General features: G+C 42.3%; 1 protein-coding gene across 1 annotated transcript in view; it reads left to right on the top strand.

The window, feature by feature from the left end:
- The first annotated feature begins 1,361 nt into the window (after positions 1–1,361).
- Positions 1,362–27,355, top strand: part of KSR2 (kinase suppressor of ras 2) — a 340,057-nt gene continuing 314,063 nt past the window's right edge. Inside the window, exon 1 of the mRNA XM_018554273.1 lies at positions 1,362–1,560. Coding sequence (XP_018409775.1) covers positions 1,384–1,560 — 177 coding nt within the window. The 5' untranslated portion in view covers positions 1,362–1,383. The remainder of the gene's footprint in view (positions 1,561–27,355) is intronic.

A 27,355-nucleotide genomic window follows, 5' to 3' on the forward strand; every position in this document is an offset into this window, starting at 1 on the left:
GCCGAGCCCCACTGTGCCCCAGGCCTCATAGCGGCCGCCTGGGTCACTATGGTGATTGTTACGCCACTGGAGCCACTCCTATGTGTACTAGTAAGCTATGTGTGTCTGCACAAACACACAGGCAAAAGACAAGTCACTCCCCTGCTCCCCCCTCTTTTCACCTCCCTTCTCCAATCTTGTACTGGACAAGTTGAGGGAAGCTGAGCTGAGAGAGTTGGAGTCAGCTGTTCAGAAACATGACTGTAAGCGTTTGGCCAAGCATGTAAAAAAAATAGCTTGCTGGGCAATGTATATTTGTGTGATCTGGATTCATTATTGAAAACAAATTGGGTTTACTACTACTTTAATATAAATAAAACAGTCCCAGGTTTCAGTGACACCCATCAGAGTTGGGAGCTTGTGCATTCAAGCTAATAACTATGGTAGCAGATATTTAAAACCAGAGTAATTAATGAATAATTGATAGACAGCACACATGACAATGTATTCCTTTGTATATTTAAAGAGGGCTACTGAGCACCTAATCCAATCAGTGTTGCTAATGGAATTACAAGCACTAGGTACAAATTGATAGAGTCCCAGCCATCAGAGTATTGCAGCTAAGGCTAGAAGGCTACAAGGGTCCAGGCTGCTTTCATCTATGATGATGATGACACTATCAGCCATGTTTCCGTAGAGGGAAAGTTGCTTTTATTCGCTGCTCTTGCTTCCTGACTCCAGTGCACACAGTTAGCTCTCACCTACACAGCAGCCCGTGGTCCTCCTGCCAGGTGCGCGTGCATGCTCCTTACCCCCCCCCCCTTCCCCAAGCTCCGCCCCCTCCTCCCATCCGCGTCCAAGGCGCGCTTGATTGACAGGCAAGATGTCGGTGCAGAGAGAGGATGCAGCAGCAGCAGCAACAGCAAGCCAGGCTTCAGCAGCACCAGACACCGGCTACAGCACACTCATGCAGCAATCATCCTAAGGACTAACACATGCACTCACTACAACCGCTAGTCTATTCCTAATAAAAGGGTAGGGGGGGTGGGGGGCAAACCTCCAGCAAGCAAATAATAAAAGAAAGCCCCCCCCCTGGCAAGTGCCACTGTGAGATGCCGTGCAGGTGGTGGCAAGAGATGATCACCTTCTAATATTAATATCTGTTCCGGCTGGAGGCTTTGCAGGCAGATCCCACAAGCTGTGTACGCATACAGATTTATTTCCTGTTGGCAACATCATCAGCACCGCTGCCTGGTGCTCGTGTGATACAGCATCTCGGCTGGAGGCACCGGGAAGCGTTTAATGGAGGCAGCCTGAAGAGTGAAGCCAGTGCACATGGGTGTACAGCTCATGCATCCTTCTTGCACCTAGGCTGCAGGTTGTCTCCAGAGCAAAAGGGGAGAAATGGATGAAGAAAATGTATCCAGCAGCGACGATCAGCCACTGAGTTTGCAGAAAGCCCTGCAGCAGTGCGAGTTGGTCCAAAACATGATAGACATCAGCATCTCCAACCTAGAGGGGCTCAGGACCAAGTGTGCCACTTCCAACGACTTGACACAGAAGGAAATCAGGACATTGGAGGTAGGCGATCACCTTTTATGCCATCTGCATGAAACCTTGCCTTGTTGTCACCTACTAGTGCTCGGCTATTTTTTTGTCGGCGTTGGCTTTCACCATCCCGACCAAGGCTATTCGGGTAGTTCCCTGGCACTCTTTTATTTGCCCCCTGTCTTGCCTGCTGCCAGTGGGGTTGTTTCTATCCCCTGCTTGGTGTGCAGTGCCATAAATTAAGCAGCTGCAGTGAAATGGAGTGAGCCTGCGCATTCTGCAGGTGGTCGCAAAGGTGCTTCTCTGTAACAGACTGTGCACTATGCTTGTACACCCCCATCCATCCTCCTTCATCTTCCCCCAACCCACACCTTTCACAGATTCTTGCTGAATTGTTGCAGATAGATGCCATGAGTCTTTCATTTCTTGTGCTGTGCATTTATTATGGCACCAGCTACTATGTAACAAACCAGGAGACAGCTGAGACCCGAGCAGAATATAATACTGTACTGTAAAGAGAAGGAGAGAGAGACCTGGTCTAGCTAGGCCCTTTATTACACATACCTGACCTCTGTTATCTATGCATTATATAAAGGTTTCTTTAATATATAAATCTTTATAACTATTACATTCATAGAGATTAAAATGTTAAAGCGATCCTCAATAGCATTTTCCTTGTGCCTTTTAACCTGAGCAGTTTTCCTAATGAAATGTAGCAATGAACCTAAGCAATCCGAACGGATTGTGGACGGGGAACCTTAACATAACATAATCTATATTCTTGCACACTTTTGATAATTAATAGGCATTTTTAATCTTCCTGCTTAGCTACGACTGAGGTGCTCTTAGGTTCTGTTTTGCATACATGATATTTTCACATTGCATGTTTTAAATCATATTTCTTGAATTCTGAGCCTTTTGGCAGTAAAAGGGATAAACTGGCTTTTAGGGATAGATTGTTGACCAAAGACATATGTGTAAACAGTGGGGCCTAGTGAATCTGCAGAAGATGGATTTTTATCTTCTCTTCTAAGAGGCCTAGTGGACAATATAGCACCAAGATCAGTAATAAATGCATCTTGTAGGGTAAGTTTATACTCTAACATACTGATACTGTGTTGCTTGACTAAAACTTTAGGGGCAGATTTAGAATATTCCCCAAACTGGAATGCAGTGAGTGTTATGAAATAAAATGCATGCCTTTTTACAAATTGTTGTTTTATTTTTTTCTGCAACAAAGGTAGCATGGTTTTGCAAAAATGTATTTCCATACACCCTGCTTCTGGAATAGGTGCCTACATTCTGATGTTGTTGATCATAATATAGCTTCTACTTTTGCAGCGGCTATTGATAAGTGCCACGTGTCCAGTGAACATGATGACATAAGTGCTTGCGAGGAAATAAAAAATGTACCCATGGAGTGGGACTACCTTGCACTACAAGGGATGAGTGCTTGTCTTGTGTCGAGGGCTCAAATAAAGCTGTTTTACTCTCCTGGTCCTTAGTCCCATGGTTGGCAGTGCTCACCTCTCTTAACCCACCACGGGTATGAAACGTCCCTCAGCATCCTCAAATCTAAGGGGCGGTGCACACCTAGGCGACACCTCACCGCGCTGCAATCGTGCACCATTCCGCACGGCTTGCGGAAGTTGCCAAGGTGTGAACCGATCTCACTGTGGGGGCCCTTATTTTCTAATGGCAACCCAGTCGCGCCGGGCGGATCGCGCGGTTTCCCGCCGTGATTCCGCCCGTGCTTCAGAACAGCCATGCGTCGTGTATCGCCAAATAAAAGGTACTTTTGTACCTTTTGTTCTGCGATTGCCGCGCGGATGTCACCCCTTTGAAATCAATGAGGCTGCGCGGCAATCGCTGCCTGCATTGTGCAGGACCACGCGATCCAGGATCGCGGAGGTCTGCACAGGGCCTAATGCAAATCTATGGACCTGCTTAAGACCTGCATAAGTCCTTGGACCACCTGGAGGGAGCTGGCAGGACTGAGGATCAGGTAAGTAAATCTTTAAAACTAGCATATAACCTTTGCAGTGCAGGGGTAGCCCCACTGCAAGGGTACATTTTTTATTTACCTAGAGTTGTTCTAAAGTATGAAGATAATATGAAGTTATGAAGATAATATATTAGCACTCCATGAATTTCAGCAGCTATACCATTGTTCCTATGAATTTATGACAAGAATCTGTTAGCAGCCGTTTCTGCTGCCATTGGGGGTCTTTGGTGGCTATGAGACTGGACTGACTTGCTACTGGATTTTGTGTTAATTTGTCTATTCCTTTATTAACGTTGTCCTACGCAAGAACGTCTAATGGTTCCTACTAACATATTAAGATCCCTGGAAGGTTCTGTTGTAGGCCACAAACTCATTCACTGTTTAATGCATATCATAACATTTCTCCATAGTTAGTAACGCTAGAAGTGTTTCAGTTCTTTCTGCCCCTTTATCAGAGAACAGTGCAAGAGGGTCAGAATTTCCAGTACGGAAATTGGACATAGTTTATTGTAGCTGTGTATTCTCCGCTCAGTGTCACTTTGTAACACAGTTCCTTATTCCTTTCTTCCTTATCACACACCTATTTTTAGTTTCTCTACCTTTGTTATATTATAACCTAAAACATAGATCGCCCAACCTGCATCTTTTGCATCTGGTGTGGGAAATATTTAATTTAAAACTTTCCAGGGAGCAGCATGGGGGCTGCCATATCTGGGTTCCCTTTTCTTGAAATGCTGGGATTGCTGGCTGGCGTGCTGACCACCGTACTTCAGTTTTTTGTGTCACTGACGCAGAACATGTTTGTAGATAAGGACTTCTGACTTTACTTTGACTTTCTGGTCCTTTAACTTGTTCCAGGTCAGTGACTCAAAATGCTTTGATTTTAGTAGGTCAGCATAATAGCCAGGCAACCAGCACAATAGCCAGGCACTGCATAAAGCAGGTCAGCAATTACATCTCTTCAGGAAAGGTTTACATTATAGTGTATTTCCAATATATCACAGAGCATAATTAAAAAAAAATATTTTTATACAACATTTCTGCTTACATTTTACTTGCATAAAAATACGTCTTAGCTTTCCTCTTCTATGTAATGTCAAGGAGGGGGCTGGGGAGTTATGTTTACCATAATTAACCCAGTCTGTACTGCGCTGACAGATCTCCATTATCAGTTGCCAACTAGATGTCTGTCCTAACAAAATATCTAGCTTTGTCCTACATATCTCAAGGCTTGGGTGGTACATTGTGTGTTAATACTGTTTTATGAAAACTGTCCCTACACTCTGTCCCCTTACTGCCCTTTGCAAGCTATTCTAAACAATACAAGCTTCCTTTAGAGCAGTGGTTCTCAACCTGTGTAACCTCGGGACCCACATGTTTCCTTGGTCATTAAGGCGTGACCCAAAAATGATTTCATTTCTGAAACATTTTAATTTATTACACAAAACAACTTGTGCACGATTCAGCAATATATATTTTGCTGAAAGTAAATGAATTAAAAAAAATTAAAAAGTTTATAAAGAATAAAAATTAAATATTTAAAAAAATTAAAATAAAAACGTGTGGGGGTGGCGGTTGCGGGGTACAGTTCCAATGGATGTTTATATAATGGGGTGTGGGGGGGGAATGTCTGCCACGGGCGCCCATAACTCTGGTTACGCCACTGATACTGATGGACATTATGTGGGCTTGGAATACATAATGTCCATCAATGTACCCTGTCCTAATGTCCCCTGTCAGTGCAGAACCTGGAGGGGGGGGTGAGGGTGTCTGTATGGGGAAGGGGGGGCATTAGCAGGGGCACCACGGCAGGTTCTCTACTAAGCCCCTGCTAATGCCCCCCGAAGCTTCTGCATTGACAGGAGACATTACGACAGGGGACACTATTGGATATTATGTGGGCTTGGAATACATAATGACCATCGGTGTCCCCTGTCATAAAGTTCCCTGTCAGTGCAGAAGCTGGGGGAGGGGTGCATTAGTATAGGCTCTGCTGCAGGTAAAAAAATTGCAGCGGAGCCCCCTGCTAATGCCCCCCCCCCATACCCTCCCCAGCTTCTGCACTGACAGAGGACAATATGACAGGGGACACTGATGGACATTATGTATTCTGAGCCCAGTCTGTGTAATAACATTAATTGTGTATTTAATTAACATACATTATGACAGGGGACAGTGATGGATATACATGATGGATATTATGTGGGCTTGGAATGCATAATATCCATCAGTGTCCCCTGTCCTGCCACAGTGCACATCTCCCTATCTGCCTGCCTACCTTTCTCTGATTCCAGCCGACTGAACTATCTGGACTGGAGAGTACAGTAGATACAGCGGCGGATTGATATCTGCTATACTCTCCCGTGCAGACCGGAACTATTACTGATTAGTCCAGCCAACTGACCAACTGGATTGTGGTAGGCTGAGTCAACCTTTTATATATTGAGCACATCAGATTTTCCTGCTATAGTTCCTTGTTATGTTCCCATAATTTTAGGTGTTTGCCATTACTTTGAGGTGTTCTGACTCCTGCTGAATGCTTACATAAGACACTTTTACCAATCCAGAAAGGATAGGGGGACCTCTTTGCAATGGGGATGCAGATCTGGGACCTAAATCGTAGTGATTTCACCACAGGGGTCATTGAAAGATATCTGAAGCCATAGTTTTTTAATTTTTTTTTTTTTATTCATTTTGGACAGAGCAATGAATGTTTAAAGAATAACTCCACTTTTTAGATCATGTTTCCTGTTATAGAGTATAACATGAAACATAGTCACATTCTTCAGTGCCCCCACCCCCAAACTGCGATCCAAGCTCTAATGCAAAACATAATAAAGGCATATTTTTTCTTTATTAATGTGCGTGCATTTATAATAATTAAAAAAAAAGTTGGACTATTCCTTTAAATCCATTTTATTTGTGCCCCATTCATTAGATTTTTCATTCGCTTTCCGTCCCATATTAAAAGAAAGTGAGAGGAAACGGGAAGTGAGAGGAAATACCTCCAAAGGGAAGGAAAATTATTCTTAGACAATTGTTAGAACCCTCCAGAAGGAAGGTCAGTGTCAGCATAAATTCAGAGATGATTTGAGGATCTACAGCCCAGTGATACACAAATAAGCTGCATTTTTGGTCCATAGTCCCATGGTTGGCAGTGCTCACCTCTCTTAACCCACCATGGGTATGAAACGTCCCTCAGCATCCTCAAATCTAAGGGGCGGTGCACACCTAGGCGACACCTCACCGCGCTGCAATCGTGCACCATTCCGCACGGCTTGCGGAAGTCGCCAAGGTGTGAACCGATCTCACTGTGGGGGCCCTTATTTTCTAATGGCAACCAAGTCGCGCCAGGCGGATCGCGCGGTTTCCCGCCGTGATTCCGCCCGTGCTTCAGAACAGCCATGCGTCGTGTATCGCCAAATAAAAGGTACTTTTGTACCTTTTTTTCTGCGATTGCCGCGCGGATGTGACCCGGGCTACTTTACAACACATACATGGGCCATGGGGAACAAATATAGCCACCTTTTCTTTTGAGGATCTACAGCCGAGTGATATACTACATCATGTCTGGATCCGCCCAGCTGCGTGACTGACAGCTGGCTCTGCCTATCTAGAGGCAGAGCCAGCTGTACCCGCCCCCTCCCCCGTCCGTTCCGCCAGTCAGCGCGGGAATCCAGTCCCTCCCCTGTCACGGCAGAGAGCCGTGACAGGATCGAGAGGTGAGCAAACGCCGGTATGTGTTCCCTCACTTCCCGATCTACTGAGCCGACCTGTGACAGTCTCACTGTCACAGGTCGGCTAGAACTATGAGGTCAGTGAAAAGCACTCACCTCATAGTTCTCCTTTAAAGGAGTTGTAAAGACCCGGCATATACTATCCTGTTATAACATCAGCACTGTAATAGGAATACACAACAGAGTTGGTTTTCATAATGCAATCAAAGCTTACGTTAAAAAATGCCCTTTTACGTAGTGAGTGCTGCCTTCTGTCTGCCCATCACTTTCATTAACGTCCTAAATTCCCAGTGTGCTTTGTTTCTCTTTCCCTGCTGCTTGATGTGCTGCCATCTCAATTTCTCAGGACTACATATCCCATTATGCATTGCTTCCAAAAAGCAATGATAATGTTACATTATTCAGATGTTGAGTTGTAGTTCACAAGGTAGGCTCTGTGAGAGTTGTGACACGAAGTGCATATTCACAGCACTGAGTGAAATGAGCATCATAAATAAGTAAGTTACACACTTCTAGATGAATATAGTTATTAGGAGTGGGATAGAACTTATGAAAATTCAGTATAGAAATACAGATTTATTTTTAGATTTTGATCATAGATACTCTTTGACCCTGAAATCTGGAGTCTCTGTTATACATATATCACGTTCAGTTAATGCAGCTCCTTCCCTTAGTAGCCAGGAACAGTGTTGCTTTGATCTGACATATAGGGGTCTATTCACGAAGCAGCCGAAGGATCTAGCCGTAGCTTCGGCTGATCCTTCGGCTAGCTTCGGCCCTAGGAATGACCACCCCTAAAGCCACCATTATATAGTCCACCCCTCAAAATCTCCTCTATGACACGCGGATGACAAAGGGGTGGTGAAAACAAGCGTTTGATTTGCATTTGCACCCCCTCCCCAGACTGTTCATCTACAATTTTACATGGTGTCCTCTCGGGGTGGTATACATGGTTGGAGCTGCGACCCTTTGCAGAAAAACTTTGATAGCATTTTGCCTATAGCAGGTTGTGCCATTTGCCAAACGCATCCTTTGAGGTCAATGGGACTGTGTGCCAAGCATTTGGAGGCACAGTATTAAAGCTAAAAACCCAATTGGAATAAAAAAAAAATCAAGGAAGAGACAGTCTTGGTTCATAAGCTCCTATGAACAGGTTTTGAACCGGCCCTAAATTGCCTCTGAAAGGCGATCTACCATTCACAGTGTGTGTTAACCTGGTGCCCGTGTAAACAAGGCCTTACCAAGGATAGTTCTAACCATTAAAAACTCCAACTCAGAACTGGGCAGACAAGCAACCTTTTGCACTGTACTCAATGCTGTGAGGCATGACCCTGCTTCCTTTCTAGCATGATGCGGAGAGGAAGCCAGGTTATGCTTCCCTGTGCTGCTCGGAGTGCTAAAGGTCCCTCTTCTGGAAGGTGGGTTGGAGCTGGGGGCGCGGCAGAACATTCCAGTTGCCTGCGGACAATTTCCAATTACTGTGGCAACCAGACTACCAGGATTTGTCCAGCCCTGCTAATGAGTGTGTTTGCTATTCAGTTCCAGGCCTGGTGGGTGGTCCTTGACCCATAGAGCATGTACTGCTTTAAGCGCAGTAGAGAAGAGTGAGGTGAGGACATGATCATGCTATCTGACAAGGGTCTCTGAAATAGAAAACTGGCTGAACAATAACACACATTTTAGCCAGCAAGACAGTTTACACTTACATATTTCAGCTGTCAATTTAGCCGCTTGCTTTTATTTTGACTTTAAAGCTGAACTCCATGCAGATATAAAAAAACACATATGAATGCAGCTCGTCACTCATTAACATATCATTCAATTTTTTATTTTTTTTAAATGCAAGAAGTGTAAGTACCTGAATTTGACCTGGTATCAGCCTCTTGTTTTCCCTGTACTGCAGAGCTCACTAAGGGGGAGATAGATGCAGCACACAGAGCTACAGGGCAAGGTGTCATGCTGATAGGAGGAGAGCACAGATGAGTTTATCAATATGTTGTATCTTCTATCACTGTTCAGTTACAGGGTGTGGGTGGGAAGGAGACCTGCAAATGAAAATGAAACTGCAACAGGCAAAGATCAGGTCACCTCCTCTGCTAGGCAAGGCTGTGTTGTAGGGCAGAGGTGTGTAAATCTCAAGACTAGATGGACAGAAATGCAATCCTTTGGCTGGTATAACAGCTCCTTTATATGGTATGCATTTTATCTGTGCATTTAGAAGTTTGCCTGGAGATTAGCTGAAGGGGGAATGTACCAAAGCAACTTTTGGCGCAAGCAGAGATGTCCAGTTGCACTGTCATCTGGTCACTTTTTTCATTCAGGTGAGTTCAGAGAGGGGGAATGAATCAGTACCTAGTCTAAACACAAGACCTTGAAGCACTACATTCTTACAAGGTTATTAAACTGAAATATGAATATATTTTACATTCTAAGTTCTGCATTTTAGTATATGTTTATTGGAATGAAAATGAATGTAACATGCTGCAAAAGAAGTCTTTATACAACTCTGAAAATCCTAGATCTGTCCATGGAAATCAGAGGCAGCCGGTAACTTTACATGTATCCTGCAGGATAGCGTACATATGGATAAAGAACAAAGTTAAAGCCCACGAGATAGTATGTGTGTTTTAGTAAGCTTTTGGCTCTTTCAGTCAGGTTTTAATTTCTTCAGACTTTTGGATGTTTCATAAAACAAAAATGATAATTGCTTACTGTGGTCGTCTGGATATTGTACATTACTTTATGTATGGAACTTAGCACTTCATATTTTAGTTGATTTAGATTTTTTTATCATTAATAAATGGGACTTTAAAATTTGTAGAAGTGTCTTTTTGTTTGGTCATTTTATTAATGTGACACTAAACTCAGGTGTTAAACCTTAAAAATACATTAAGCACCCTAACTCTTGCCAAACATGTATCTTATTTGTGTATCACTCAGCTGTAGATCCTCAAATCATCTCTGAATTGGTGCTGACACTCCTGGAGGGTGGCTGCTTTTATTCTCCATAGTCCCTTTGTGTGTTGTAAAGGAGTCACCACTCCAAGCTCACTTCTGTGATGGACTACATTCTCAATACAATTTAGTAAAATAAATGTGAGGTTGTAGTAGTCCATCAGGTGAGAGAGCTTGAAGTGCTGAATACTTTACAACACACACACGCACAGGGACCAGAGATGATTTGAGGTTAAGAGCACAATGTCAACTGGCTAAAGGTGCCCATACACCTTACGATTATCGTACGATAATCGTATGCGATCGACTTTTCGTACGACAATCGTAACGTGTGAATAGAGTGCCCGACCGATAGTACTGTACAATCGTACGACTTTTGACGGTCAAGCATGTTTGAAAACTTTGGTTGATCGTACGATGTTCGCATGGTTGGTGGCGTTTCCGTCCGTCAAATGTCGTACGATTAACACTGCGCATGCGCAAACGAAAATAATTGCGGTCAATTACCGCAAGTCGTCCAGGTGTTTTTTTCTAACTACCGCTGATTGAACCTTGCGATAATCGGGGCAGGATGGGGCCGTCGTACGAAAATCGTACGACGGTTCGATCATCAGACGAAAAGTTTAGTCCGATAATCGTAAGGTGTATGGGCACCTTAAGAAAAAAAAGAAAATTCCAAAACGTTGACCATTACCCTGATATTATCAGCTGTCCCTATATGAAAGTGCTTGTTCACAAGATAACGCTGGAAAAACTTAAAATAAAGTTACTTTGAATCTTGCTGTTGTGGAGTCTTAGCTTCTGCAAGTCAATCTCTCTATTGGAGTCTCTGAGCAAGAAAAATACAGGAACTAGTGCAGTGTTTACCAACTCCGGACTTCAAGGACCACTAATAGATTCATGTTTTTCCGGCTTCCAGACACTTGCACAGTTCAGTTAATTAGTCACAAGTCATTTCACCTGTGATTCTGTGACGATGTCTGGAAACATGCCCCGTTCCCAGCCTGTTGGTCCAGCTGCACTAGTATATTCATGAGTACACAGCACTTTATGTATTGTATGTACTGTTCTGCTGTCTAAGCCCAGGAAGACAACTTTCACGTTTGCCAATCTCAGACTCCATGGCTGCATGCTATTTTTGAAACTATATCTATTAGCTATTAATATAGTTTTCCCAGACCAAGCTCCTGGCCCAGGATTCATAGAATGGTATGCTTTCATTACTTTTCTCTTGGGCAGGCTAACAGAAGTGGCAATGTACACCGTGTGGCAGGCACTGTGTATTTATGGTATAGCTCATGTATTTTCCCTTCTCATTCATTGTGGGACACAGGATTTGGAGAAAATTGGGCCTATAATAGGATTTGGACACTGGCAAACAAAAAAACAGTGACCAGCCCTGTATAACCCCTCCCATTTCCAGCATCAAGTTTTTGCTGGTGTCCTTGGAGGATAGTAGTCCTTTTCACTAGTGAAAAAAAAGTAACTGTTTTTTACTAGCCAATTACTTTTCTACATTCAAGATTGTTATTTTAATTTCTTCAGTAAAAACTAGGGATGCACTGATACGGATACTAGTATCAGTATCAGTGCCGATACCGAGTATTTGGGAGCGAGTACAAGTTGCTCTGATACTTACCCCTGATACAGAAACTTCTGGTCAGAGAGAGATTTCCTCTGACCGTCAGTGCCGCAAGGGAACATGGAGCCAGCTTCCCGGCCAATCAGGAAGCTGGGCGGTGGGTAATAACTTGGCTGTTTGGAAATCACAATGCTGATTGCTGGGAAACAGGTGGGTAATGACTCGACTCCAGGGGTCCTGATTGGCCAGAAAGCTGGCTCTTGCTGTTTGGCCGGCTCGAGGTGGTTGGCTGCAAAGCCGACATCCTGGCCAAACAGCATGGAGCCGGCTTCTCGGGGCAATCAAGAAACCAGGTGGCAGTTAATGACACACCGCCTGGCTTCCTGATTGGCCAATCAGGAATTTGGCGAGTACCGAAAGAAAAATATCGTAAAACTGGTATCGGTGCATCCCTAGTAAAAACTCTCCTACAAGCTGGTTGAGCTAGTCTAATTTTGCAGCTATCTAGATCAGCGTATTCTCAGCAATAGCTTTGGAAGTCGTATCTGGACCTGCTGGAAAGGACGATGACGGGGTTATCCTGCAATGTGACCTTTAGGCACTGGGTTTTTGCATGTGGTACTTTCCAGACTGCAGTATATTGTGCTACTTAGCCACTGAGCACTTTTCAGGTCCAGAGCCCTGCCAGAACCTCTAATGTAACCCAGTCTCCTACACCCTTTTTTGTGAGTAGACTGTGCAGGCTGACCACTGGGAGCTACCTTGTAAATAAAACCACTGGGCACCATTATTACCCCTATTTTTATGTTGCTTTATCGCAGAATGGGTTAACGCTAATGGACTGAGTGTTGTTGAAATGTGGAGTGTCGGATGCATATGCTGTACTATTATTTCAGCATGAGGTAACACATTCCCGCCCCTGCTATCATAAGTGACATGGGGATCCTCCTTCGTTGGTCTTTGCTGCCTGCCTACCGTGACCTGATCACCTCCGGCCCTCTAAACCTCTCTTACTACCAGCAGTATGAGTGTTCAAAGCTATGCCTTGTACTTTGAGCTTCGTTGTCCTTCCCTTACAGTGCAAAATGTCGGATCCCAGGCATACAGGGGACAGTCCTGCTTTAATGGGTCGTTCAAGCTCACAGTTCTTTAACAGCTCCGGGGCTGTCTGCAGTACACCTGATAAAGGGTATGGCACTAACACCTCGGAATGTTGTGCACTACCGAGTCCTCAAAGTCTTCCTTAGCTCCGTCAGATGTGGTTCCATCTTTGGTTTTACCCTGAGAGGATTTCACCACAGTTATGGAGGATTGTATGGGCCAAATAGCAACCTTGATTGCTTGACGCAGTGGCCCTAAATTTATCTTCACACCTTCCTGTGTGGAATCAGTTTCTGATCTGTCTGTGGCCTTTGCTGCCTCTGAGTGTTCTATGGCAAAGTCTGATGTTGAGAGGGAAATTTATCAATACTGGAGCAGGCAGAATCTGGAGCAGTTGTCCATGGCAACCTATCAGCATCCACCGTTCATTTTCAAACCGTTAACTGAACAAACTGGAAAGAGAAGCTGATTGGTTGCCATAGGCAACTGCTCCCGATTTTGTCTGCTCCAGTTTTGATAATTCCCCCCTCAATCTCAGAAATCCTTAACGGATAATTATGTCTCAGCGGTCGCAGGTTTAGAGACCAAGAGAATACGGGACCATTTTGGCAAATTATTACATTATTATCACAGGGTACACCACTTTGAAGCTGGAAGATCAGTCTGCAGAACTCTACTTGTGCTGCTGTCTTGGATTCCTTGGGAGGCCTGAAGACAACCAAGACCTTTCCAATGCAGCCACTAGTGCCAGATGTACTTGATGGCGGCTGCGAGACTCCTGATAAGCTGTTCACAAACCTCCCAAACATTTGGTGGCATTATAGATGTTTGAGGATTCTTTTTTTAAGAAGTAGGCTGTTCCCACCATAGATCCAGCAGTATCCTGTCTTAATAATGCATTGATGAACCCTGTTAAGGATGTGCCTGTTTTAAAGGATCCCATCAACAATGCACAGAGATTCTTTCCAAAACCTTGTTTTCTCTGACTTGACCTGCATTACAAACTACCCTGGCTGTGACGCTAGTCTAACAAACATAAAGGGGAATGGAGAAGGACCATACATGCCTTTCCAGGTATAATATCTTTTTGGAGCTGCTTCGGACACTGTCATCAAGGATATCAGTGTGTGTAATAATACGCATCTTCCCCAGCAAAAGAAACCTAGATCTTAGGCAGGAAAAACTCATCCTCCCACCTTCTCCCAAGGTTATACTGAAACGTTTTAACAGTCCCCAAGCCAAAAGAGGGCACACTTCTCTTGATGTGAGGAAAGAAGCTTTCAACCCAGGAAATAATCTGTGGGATGAGTCCTCACCTTTCTGCAATCAGGTCTACATCAACAGTTGGCTCTTATTACCATCAAGCAGATCTTAGAACTTGCGATCTAGTTCCAGAGACTGCTAACCGCCCATTCTTTGAATAAGACTTTTGTACGGGGTGTCTCTCATGTAGCTTCCAGTGTGTGTTCACCTGTCACTTCATGGAATTGGAAATTGATTCTCTCAGCACTCCAAAAACTGCATTTGAACCTATTAGGGATAGTCACCTTTCCACTCTTACTCACAAGGTTATTTTTCATGTCACCATCACATTTGTGAGGCATGTGTATGAGCTGGCGGTTTTGTCCTATAAAGAACCATTTATGGTCTTAAGGACAAGGTGGTGTTGAAGCCTAGAGCCTTTTTCCTTCCTAAGGTGGTTTCTACCTTTCATCTTAAGTAGGATATTGTTTCCCATATCTCTGTACAGCTCCAGTGCATCAGATGCATCAGAAGAAGAACTCACTTTGTTTGCTGCATATGGTGCACCAAATGCTTCCATTAGAGAAACGGACTCTCTATTTGTCATACCTTTTGGTCTCCATAAAGGGGAATCATCTGCTCACTCCATCATTTCTTGGTGGCTCAGACAGATCATCATCTAAGTTTATGGTCATAAGGATCAGGTTCCACCACCTGCGGAAGGTCTGCAAAAGGCCAATAAAACTGCAATGTAAATGGGCTCAAAATATCACAAATCATAATAGTAGGTAATACTAATAATGCTGGAATTATTGTCACACCTCTCTTTCTTGCTTTTGACATTACTATCTTATAAAGCATCACTTTTTTCTCCCTGTGCATTTACCTCCAGCTCTAGGGATGAACTCAGGTTCAGAACGCTATGAATCTGTGCTCCTCCAAACAAGGAATTCACCAAAACAATTGCGGTCCAGGCATTCTCAGTCCCGCAGCTGCATATAAGCAGAGGGGCAGGATGCTTGTGCTGATGTAATTTACCCTTTATGGTCACATAGCCATATTAGGTAAATGTAATTTACCCACTATAGGCATGAAGCCATATACAGTAACATCAATGATATCATTGCATCCTGCCCCTTTGCTTAAGTCATGCTATGGTCGGGGTAAAGGGGGAGCTTCCTTCTGTGTTCAGGAGAAGCTTCTTCCGGGTTCAGATGATCGGTCCGAACCTGGACTCATGCTTGTACAGCTCTATTTTGAAAATATTATCCTAGCAGTTATTTTTTAGTGGTGAAGTAAGCATGTTCGGGCGACCCGAAGCCACACGAAGCAAGCCGATGTACGGCTGATTTCAGCCGTTGTATGGCTGTATCAGCCGTACCAGCCTGAAGTGAATAGCCGAACAGTGTTCGGCTCACTTCACTTCAGATCGGTCATTCACTCGGCTGCCCTAGGCAGCTTGGTGAATAGACCCCTTAGATTTCATCCATTATTCTGGCCACACATTAGCAGTCAGGAAACGTCACTTTCCTAAGAACCTTTACACAACTTGGGAACTATCTAAATCTATACGTTTTGAACATGTAGAGTGTACATTCTGTACACGGTGTTATAGGAATAGAGATGTATTGGTAGTCCTTAAATGATGACCAAACCCTTTTTATACCACTGGAAGTATCATCACAATGCACCTCTATTCCTGGAGTCAGAGCCCAGATTAGTTTAGGTACCCCTCATTTTGCCCCTTAAAATGAATTGATTATAAATTTACAGACTGTAACACTGTTCCATTTTATCTAAAAATCAGTTATCTGCAATTCCTAGTGCTTTGCCTATTTATGCCTTCACACTGGAAAACAATAGAGCATCGTCTTAAAACCCATTAATTTACTGTTTTATTTTGTGTAAGGAAATAGGTCATTCACAACCTAAAAAAAATTTCATTTTGCCCATTTAGGGCAAGAGACAGGTTCTCTAAATTGGTCTCCTCCCCGTATATTGCTGTCCACCTAAGCAGTGCTGCCTAACCAGTCCGTTTGTCTTTGGGTATTTCTGAGTGTGTCATGCTCCCTTTCATCCAATAATGCCGTGCCCAGGCCTAAGTGTCAATTGACAGATCAGAACACTAGCACATAATGGCGGTGAGATCATTACCCCTATATATGCATTGACATTGACCGACATGGAATTTTCATTGTGTTTGACATTACTGTTCATGGAGGCAAATGAAGTAGCTGTGTAGTGCAGGAACAGTAACAGTGGGTAGAGGATACCCTGTCAAGAAAAGTAGTTACTTTGTACTAATTGTACAAAGTGACATTCTCCTGAAGTACATGTTAAGTGTCTTGCTTGCCAAAATAAAGTGTCATTTTATTCAGAAAGTTTCCTAATGCAGACCCCTCTGTACTCAACAACACTGCTAGGTCCTGACCTCACTTCTCTACTGCAGGCAACGTAATACAGCTGGGTCAAGGACCACCACAATTGCAATTTAAAGTAGAAGTAAAGTCAATAAAAAATAAATAAAAAATAACCAGGAGGTAGGGATTTTGGCAGAAATATTCTTCTCTCTCCCCTGGCCCTAATGTGCAAATATGCTGTGCACATCATCAGTTATTTAGAGTCAAGGGGTCTTCATATAAACTTATTTTTGTCCAGTTATTTGTATTGAGGCTTTATTAATTAAAAACATATGTACAGCATTGTCATTGTAAGTTGACTGCATTTCCACTGTGTACAATGCCAAAAAAATAAGAACATGGTATACACCATTTATCACAACATGTTTATTAGCTAAAAGACATAAAGAAGGATCCTCAGTGGAGTTCACCAGAAACAGAAAGTAAAAGAACATGAATATAAAAAATAAGTTGTTGCAGGAAAACAAATACAGTAAGAAAATGAAAGAAAGGCTGGCAATGGGCGCATGAAATACTCAAAGAATGTGCATATATGATCTGAAGTACCTGCTGTCACAAATAAATGAAACAACACCATCATCCAAATTGTTTGTTTCTATGAATGTGTGTTGATTTTATGTTAAAGTTGAAAATGAGCACTTTTTATATAGTGTAGCTTGTTGGTAGAGCCTGAAAATGTGACCACTGTATTTGGGCTCTAACACTCAGCTGCATTAGATAAAAAGTGCACATAGGCTATACCCTTACTGTACACTCTATTTATATTTTACAATTTGAACAAATGTGTACAGTTGAGTGCAGTGTTTTCTTATGTTTTTCTGCATTGACATTGACACTAGGGGTGAATAAGAGATTATTATTGCCCCAAAATGTTGGTAAAAATTGGTAGGTTTGGCCACATTTCTCAATTTTGGGAAAATGCATTAGGGCCATAGTGCAAGTGTAATTAAGATGTTTTTTGATTAATTTTTAAGGGTACAATGGGCTTTACATTGCTCCTGAGGGTTATGGAAGCTTTCTTGAACTATCCTGGACCTGTTCTTGTTCAACTACTTTCCATTTGTCCATTCTATATAAATGGACGGATGATTAAATACCATCAAAAGAAAGCACTATCTTTCCCCCAAAAAATATATAAAATGAATTTCAGTATGACGTTGCATGACTGAATAAATGTCAGTCAAAGTAGTGCTGAATACGGAAAAGTGGCCTGGACAGAAAAGGGGTTTAACAACCCAGTCTTCAAGTGGTTATAAAAAAACAGCCCCTCATTAGCATCATTACATTATTTTTTTCTCCCCAAAACAAAAATTAAAATAACAATTGAAAGTGACAGACTACATTAAAATAAAAGAAAAGGAAAAAAAAAACAGAACCCCCCTCTAAATTTACTTTTATTAAACAAATTTAGCCTAAGCAGCACTTTTAATGACATTTTGCTGAGAGCAAAATCAGCAATTTTTATAGTGAAATCAATTTTGCCCTTCCTTAATAGGCATGTGTCAAATGAAAAAAATAGTTTAAAAAAAAAATTCTGTGTGGATGGTATGCTACCTTACATTTGAGTAAAACTCTCTTTCCATGCATTTTGCTGCATTAAGACTAATTTTGTTGGTTCACCAAAGTGTGTAGCAGAACAGATAATAGATAATGAAAGATTACACAGGCTGTATGCCTGGTGTCCAATAAAACAACTAGAATAACTTCTAGCTATAGCTTCCTGTTCAAAATCTTGAAATAAAAATGTTTTTTGAAGCTTGGGGTGTTTTATGAATTATATGGCTAAAAATTGCACTGTCTTTAGCTGTTTTCTTAAAATATACAATATGTAAAAACAAAGGTATGGGCCAAAAAGAAAAGTCACACATTCGAATATTTTGTTGGACCACCTTTAGCTTTGATTACGGTGGGCATGCGACGTGGCATAGTTTTGATAAGTTTGTGCAATGTCACAACATTTATTTCTGTCCAAAGTTGCATTCATTTTTCACCAAGATCTTGTAGTGATGATGGGAGAGTCGGATCACTGCGCAAAGTCTTCCCCTGCACATCCCAAAGATTCTCAATGGGGTTAAAGGGTTATTAAACCCTTGCGTGTTTTTGCATATATCTACTGCAAGCATGGGTGGTGTCTGTTATCTGAACACAGCAAAAAGTTTCCAGGCACACTCACCAGCCAGCATGCAAAAAAAACCTGCCTAACCACTAAGGTTAAAAAGCAGAGGTTTAGATACACTTCTTCTGCAGAAAATGTGAAAGCCGCACAGCCACGTCAAGACACCTCCATATAGTGCGGTCCTAACTCTAAACTATGAGAGTCTCCATCTTGGAGCACATGGTGCAAAAGATTAAATTGGGTGCGGGTTTGTCAGGAGGAAGCCCAACCATTTTCACCAAGATCTTGTAGTGATGATGGGAGAGTCGGATCACTGCGCAAAGTCTTCCCCTGCACATCCCAAAGATTCTCAATGGGGTTAAAGGGTTATTAAACCCTTGCGTGTTTTTGCATATATCTACTGCAAGCATGGGTGGTGTCTGTTATCTGAACACAGCAAAAAGTTTCCAGGCACACTCACCAGCCAGCATGCAAAAAAAACCTGCCTAACCACTAAGGTTAAAAAGCAGAGGTTTAGATACACTTCTTCTGCAGAAAATGTGAAAGCCGCACAGCCACGTCAAGACACCTCCATATAGTGCGGTCCTAACTCTAAACTATGAGAGTCTCCATCTTGGAGCACATGGTGCAAAAGATTAAATTGGGTGCGGGTTTGTCAGGAGGAAGCCCAACCTCCCTTAAAGGCACAGGGACACACAAGGGACCCCGCACATCTTAACACGTTTCATGTTATACCCAGAATATGGGTGGGGTCTGTTATCCGAACACGTTTCATGTTATACCCGGAATATGGGTGGTGTCTGTTATCTGAACACATTTCATGTTACACCCGGAATGTAGGTGTAACATGAAATTTGGTCAGAAATGTAAGTTAGCCTTTAAGCTATAATTTTTTGCACATGAATTCTTCTCAGTTGGTTTAATTGTAGATGTGGTAGGGGTGTGTCCTTCTACCTTGCATTAAACATTTTAACTGTTTCAAAGGTTTGCAGACAAATGCTGTGAACACTGGGGAGAAAATCCATACCTTCTCAGCAAAGACCAATGGCAGAAGGCTATAAGAGGTCATGTGACCTGCTAACCACCTCCTGCGCTGGAGAGTTGTACAGGGGAAAGACATCAAGAATAGACATTTCCTCTTTACAAAGTGACACATGCAGTGGGTGTACCCCTGTTACTCTTATTAGGGTAATACCGTACTGAGGTTGGTTGGAGAATGACAGGAGACCTGTCTTTACTACAAATGAGAGACAATTAACTGAGTTGCTTTTATTCTTCTTCTTTCATATGTCGAAAATTGTACCAGATGATTTTCTCTTGTAAGTTCACTAAAGCTTTTATGATTTTTCTTTTTATTTTCTCTCTTTTAAATATAAAAATATGACTTGGTGGGATTTATAAAATCACAGCACAAAGGCAACTGGATGGTGAATGGATCTATAGAAGGGAAATTCCAATTTAATTCATACATAAAGCTGAACTCCAGGATAAGCAAATACTGCCAAAACACAGGAGGCATGGGTATTCTTACTTCAATTTTGCTGTGCTTTGTGTTTTTCTTCTAGATCTGTGCTGCAATCCGGCATACTTTGCCTCTGTGCAGGAACTTGCTGAAAAAAAGAGCAGTCACTGATTCTCTTTCCTCTTGTGCAGGGTCTCTGGTCTTGTACCTGCCCCCTCCTGTAGTTATCTGCAGCCAGCCTATAGTAGAGTGGATGGGCCTGTTTTGTCCAACCCACAGTTCTGATCTCTCCACAGGCTACGTGCAGCACTGTCAATGCTACCTGGATTTGCAAAGGGTTTGGTGCACAGAAAGAGGGTTTATATTCTCTGTACCTACTGAGAAATATTTGTAAAGTGTATGTAAACCTTGAAAGTCACAGATGGGTTGCACTTTGCATCTCCAATTAGGCCCACTGCAATCTCTAAAATATGTCCAAGGCCTTTAATATGCAGCACATACCTGGTGATCCTTTCAGCCCTCCTCTGAAATAACCTCTTGTTGTTTGTAACTGACCACACTAAACACAGAAGCAGAACCGTTCTAGTGTGGTCAGTCTGCATCCCTTCTTCCTATTTTGCAGCTACAGGACTCTGTACCAACGCGCGGCGTGCCTGTAGTCAGATTACCACTGCCGCTTTCCTCCCAGCCATGTTGCAGACCCCCCATCCAAACTGTTGTATGCTGGGAGTGTAAAGGGAAGTCGGTCTTTCCTGTATCACTGCCTGAACAGTAACATTTTGTCATGTCACTGATGTAGTATGATTATTAGTTTTCCTGGTGCTTACTGTGCTTTAGACTAAAGCAGGCTATACACACATTAAATTTTGCTGCGTGGGTGCCTCTGTTGGCACCCTTCCGACTGGCATCCCTTGATCAGCTGTTCGAAGGAGCATGTTGGAAAATTGTCGGCCGAACAGAGCTAGCCAGCAGCCACTGTCAGAATACAATAGAAACAGCAGGGGATTCCTCCATCCACGCTCGTAAAATGGAGTAATCTGTGATATTTTCTTCAATCAGCCAGCAGGTTGAACAAAGAAAATATATGTGTGTATACCTGACTTTAGGCTTCACATACTCCTTAAATAAAAGTCTTTTTACCTGGAGTTTACCTTTAATCTAGATAACAAAGAAAAGAATGTGAATAAGAACATGAACAGAACTCTGTAAACCATGTGCTGCGAGTTATGACATTTCCTTTGCTGATGGTGCATTTTATCTATTTTTATGATTTTATTTTCTTGAATTGTATGATAAAGATTTTGTTGTTATGTTATTGATGTTATTTTGCTGTAGGAGCAGGGTTTCTCCCTTGTAAACAAATATACGGTATGTCATGCTTATAATGAGTGTCCAATGCAGCATATTATTTCACTCGTCCCTTCACCATGACATCTGCCTCTGTTTGTTTACTGATGTTTCTTAGTGACCATGATCCAGAAGAAACCTGTCCACCTCATGCGCTTGTCTGTCAAATTTAGCCACTCAGGTAATACTGCATAAACATGTATTTTATGTGATATAAGTTTGGTCATGTGTGTTTTCCCATTCCACAAGCACGTATTAAAAGTATATCTAAAGCCAAAACTTTTCTTTTACTTTGGATAGATTAGGGAAAACCCTGTCAGGATTTTGTTTGCCATCTGTGTTCCAATGGGGAGATTTTTGTTCCCTTCTAGGTCCTAAAGTCAAAATAAGAGGAGAGTGAAAACTGCTCCAAAGCGAGGGAAGTGCCCTTTAGACAGTTATCACCAGAACAGGTGACCACGCTGGATGTTTTCACCTCTATTTCTCTTATGGTGACAACTTAAAGTGGAACTACAACCGCCTATCCCTTACAGCCAAGGAAGGCTCCATCGTTACTTACTGTATATTTGGATTGCAGTTGCCACGGCGCTGCACATATGAACATTTGGTACTTCCAACCTTGTGGCAACACTTTGAAGAAGTCCTTTTTCTGTTCCACAAAGTCCTTTGTGCTCCACAAAGTCAAGTCCTTAAAGACATGATTTGAGGAGTTTAGTGTGCAGGAACTCGAGTGGCAAGCCAATAAACCGTACTTCAACCCAAGTGAACACTTTTGGGATGAATTGGAATACAGATTGCAAGTGAGGTCTCACCATCCAACATCAGTACCTACCCTCATAAATGCTGTTATGGCTGAATGGGCACACATTCCAACAAACACACTCCAAAACCTTGTAGAAATCTTTCATAGATAGCAGTAAAGTTGGAGAGGGCAACTCCAAATTAATGACTATGACAATGGACTGGGAAGACCAATGAGCTCATATACGTGTAATGGTCAGATGTCCACAAAATTTTGGCCATACAGATTCAGATACTTAAAGTAGTACTAATGGCTGGGTGTTTTTTTACCTTAATGCATTCTCTGCATTAAGGTAAAAAACGCCCAGTAACTGTTTGGGTCCCCCTATACCCCCCCCCTCCCCACACACACTTACCTTTGAAGACTTGTCACCGCTGCCGGTCCCTGAAGCGATCCTCCGTTCCCCAAACTTCCTGGTTGCAAGGGAGGATACCTAGGGCAGAGGAGCCAAATGCTCCTTCTGCCATCAATCAATCTGTTGGGAGGAGAGGAGGGGCGTGTGTGTCTATGGAAGCAAACAGCACGGCCAGGAGCGCTCATGAATGGGTGCCTCCACAGCAGCCGCTTAGCTGATGGAAGCACCCGTGCCGGAAGCAAGGGGGGAGCGATGTGGGCACCCACTAGAAAATGAGGGACTGAATATTTTTTTTAAAGAATAGGATTTTAACAAGTGTGGGCCTCCTATATATAAAAATAAGAAAAAAAATCGAAGCTTTAATGTCACTTTAAGCTTATTCTGTATACAAATATAAATAATGATTTTCTAAAGAACAAATACATGGATTACATTGTGTTTTGTTATCTACCTGGAGTCCAGCTTTACATTTTTCGAATTTCACAATAGCTTTTTCAGAAATCTGTGAGAGAAAAATAAATTGTTGCTTATTTATGATTTATTACTGTTTTTTTATGTTGCTTTCCACTTTCATGTAGTGTCCCGGACATTTGCCCACATATTTATGTAGCTGGGAACTACAGCAAAAAATCCACTAAATGGAATCAGCATGTTTGACAGAATCCTGGGAAAGAAAATGTCATTAAAAAATGTGGAAGAAATATTAATTGCGGAAAGAGGTCTTTGTTACAAATATTTGTGTTAATTTCCTGTTTTTTTTTTTTGCTTAATTAGTTTAAAAATGCAGATAAATCAGTACAGAATTGTGAAAAACGATGGATATCTCAAAGTGGCAGATTCAGTATTAACAGTGAACAAAACTGTCCAAGAAACCTTTATTGCTGAAGTGGATATGACATGACAGTGGGCCAACTGTATATACATTTCTCGAATGTGTTGCAAGGGGGGCTCCTTAGTCTTAGTACTTGAGATGAATGGGCACTTGCCTGCATAGCACAGGGTGGAAGTATTCTGCTGAGGTGCTTCATGATGGATCTTTTCCAGAGAGTAATCTGCCTGCTCACTTGTCTGAGCACACACTTGGGGATTAGATTGTGACAAATGTATTACATTAACAGATTTATACAGAATTTATTACATTTTAAAGAGACACTGTCCCCTTACCCATTCATGGCAAAGTGACAGTGCCTTTGTAACGGGGTCCCCCCAACCCCCGTACTCACCTTACCAGCTCTTCCTTGCTACTCCTACTTCTTAGCAGCTAGCACTGAATTGACTGGTGCTAACTACCTGGGGGAGTAGTGATGTCTCCTCCCAGTCATGTCACATTGCACAGGCCTGGAAACATGAGGGCTGTTATGCTGATACAATGGCTTTTTGACCACCAGATCACCAGTCCTGCTTTCATTCTTATTTGCTTGTTCATGGTTCATGACCCAGGATGAAGGATTTTAGAACCTGGTCATTGGTTTGGGGCATACATTGTTGCCTGTCCATCACGATGGCCCATCTATCATCAAAGTGATAGATACTAGAGAAAACATGACTATTTATAGGCCAGCTGCAACCTAACTGATATATTGCTGTTGCATGGCTTTTGATGAGTTGAATCAAATGCTGGCCTTTTACATTTTGTGGACTCCATGGATACAACCAAACCAGAATTCTAAGCTCTGTCCAAATAATTGTGTCACATCTAGTGACATCTAGGGGGTTATTTACTAACCTGAACACACGCACGCACCAGGTGTGTGTGATTTTTACACCGCAAAACGTATTTATCAACCAAAAAGTCTTTAAAAGCATATTTCCACTAATGCCATATATGGAAAAATCATGCACATGATGCATATATAATGCTGCTTCACAGTTTAGACAAAAATGGTTAGCTCATGCATTTACATTCCTGCATTCATCAACGCAAGCAACACAACATAGAGCTAATTTACACAACATCACCTTGCAATTCATGCAGGGCTTTGCACAACACACCTGCTGGGTGTGTACACACTACAAAGGTGTCTAGATTCCACCAATAGATCATGCTGGGAGGGAACACACTACAGAGGTGTATACTTGTTCGTGGCGTGTTTATAAGGTTAGTAAATCAACCCCCTAGTGTCATCCACTATTTTTTATTTAATCTAATACTGCCCACTGCTATGAAGGGATGAAATCTTCTGAACAAGGGAGTGGCTTGGGCACTTCTACCCAATCAGCCGTAGCCCAGACGTTCCCTGCCCCATAGCCACATGTAAAAAAAGTGATAGGATGCTTGTGCTGACATAATTTATCTATATGGCCACATAGCCATATTGGGTAAATGTCATTTACCAAATAACGACATCTAGCCATATAAGATCAATTACTTAATTGCATTATTTGCTTATGTCCGTCTGTGGCGGGGAATGTACTGCCAGCAGTTTATTGGCTGTCATGGAAGGAGTCTCCTTCCGTGTTTGGGAGAAGCTCCTTTGGGTTTGAGAGGAGATCATACCTAATACTAAGGTATACCTGTTCCCTTTTAGTTCGATATGCTTATGGCAGCCTAAAGCAAGCCTGCGCTTTGCCCATGTAGAGGCAAAGCTACATGTTGCCTTTAATGCCCCCACCCTCCCCAGCAGCATAGACCCATCATTCCCCTGCTTCAGCATTGAGCCTTATGGAACAAGCAAAGAGGCCCTGTGCATGCATTAAGTCCCTCTAATCAGACCTTACATAGGGCTGAGGACACATGTGGCAGCTCTGGACCACTCACCAAGCAACAGTACTGTCACATGAGAGAACAGGAGTAAATGACATGCTCCATCATCCCCGATGCTTAATGGAGCAGCTGTGGAGTGAAGGTACTGTAAGTATATGTTACTGGGAAGGGGGACATTAAAGCAAACTTGTTGCTTTACCATGCATGGGAAAATTACAGATCTGTTGGCAAAACTGCCTAACAATTACCCATGTTTATGGTCAAGCAACTATATATTGGGCCTGATATACTATTGGTGGTGAAATTGCAAATTTATGTGCAAAAGTGTCACATAAAAAGTTAGAACTGGTGACAAATTATCTACTATGTCACAGAGAACATAATTTATAAAAAGTCCTGCGCCAGCTACTGCATGGCTCAGTAATGCGCTAATTCTAAGCATCCAAATTATTTGCAGTCTTTTTAATTATATGTCACAAATAGGGATTTTCCTATTTCTGGCTCACATGGGACATTCAACAGCAACATGTATTGCGAATCATTGTTTATTTGTCGCACTAGTAAAAATGCCGCAATCTGCATTACTTTAATGTTGCACCGCTGATAGTGGATAGGGACCATTATGTTCTTATAGCAACAAAATGCTGAGAAACAATTACAATTATTGAGCCTTTGCAGCGATACGCATAGTTTTATGCTTTTGCGTACAAATGTATGCAGCCCTATTAATGCACCTGTAATTATTACTCTTGTGGATGAACTACCTTATGAGATTTCAACGTAATCTACAAATTCCAGGGGGAGAGCATGCCAGGGGGAGAGTGAGCAATTAGTCTGTCTTACGTCATGTCTGGGATAGCTTTGTATATACAGTAATTAACTCTTGCTTTGTTTGAGATTTGTGACTACAAGTGCTTGTAGTCCCATTTTCTTCTTCCTTTACACCTTTGTCTGGTGGAGGTTTGGTCAGTCATGTGAGTTATTTAATGAGATTAGGGCTGAAGCCACCACATACATCTTTGTTACACAGGTGTGACCCAATATAAAGCAAAGCAAATGGTTCAGTCAGGGCATCATGTATTGTAGTATTGGCCACAGCTAACCTCAGACTATATAATATTTAAGAAGGTGCACTGTATGCCATGGTTTATTAACAAGGTTCAAGAGGCCTATAAAATCTTGAACACATATGCAAAATGTATAAAACTATATGCCATAAAAAGCAGTAGTTATAATGTGATTGATCGCTAAAGGAACTAGCACACTATACTCACCTAGTGTGTACATAATACTTCTTTAGTGTATGTCAATGTTACAAGATGCAGGAATCATCATTGTATATCAGTATAGTAAATAGGTTGGTAAACAGTACCATTGGGCCAGCTGGTTTGGTCACAGGAAATTAGAAAGATTAATAAAATAATGGTTACAAAAAGCTGCTTCAAAGCTAAGAGAACACCTTTAAGTTAGAGCCCTTTGACATCGGAAAGATCAGGTCCACCTGTCAGTTTTTTGGCAGACCTTATCGGAAGCCCAATGTTAGCCTATGGGCTGCCGGATCTAAATGGATGAGCATCCATTTACATCCAGTTACCCCCCAGCTCTGGCCAGGTTTGGAAAAACAAATGTATCAGAGATCCGTTTCGCCGGACCTGATCGTGCCAGATCGGGGGTAATGTGATGTAAATGGACACATGTCTGTTTACATTCAATTCCCCATAGACCAACATGGGTCCAGTAATTTCAGTTTCTTCCTCCATTGCAAGATGGAGGAAAAAACTGGACAGACACAAATGTCACAACGGTGACATCCTTTCCAATCAACAGGGAATCTGTGCATGGATCACCTCCTGATCAGATCGTGTAAAAATTGCTAAAGACTGCTGCCATGTTACAAGAGACTGAGTGGCTGTAGCTAATCTGCTACATAGAGCTTGCTACAGTATTAAGCTACTTAAGGAGTTATTCACTAAGCTGCCGAAGGATTAAGCAGAACTTTC

This window comes from Nanorana parkeri, unplaced genomic scaffold, assembly GCF_000935625.1.
Source record: "Nanorana parkeri isolate BGI_ZX_2015 unplaced genomic scaffold, ASM93562v1 scaffold152, whole genome shotgun sequence".
Lineage (NCBI taxonomy): Eukaryota > Metazoa > Chordata > Amphibia > Anura > Dicroglossidae > Nanorana > Nanorana parkeri.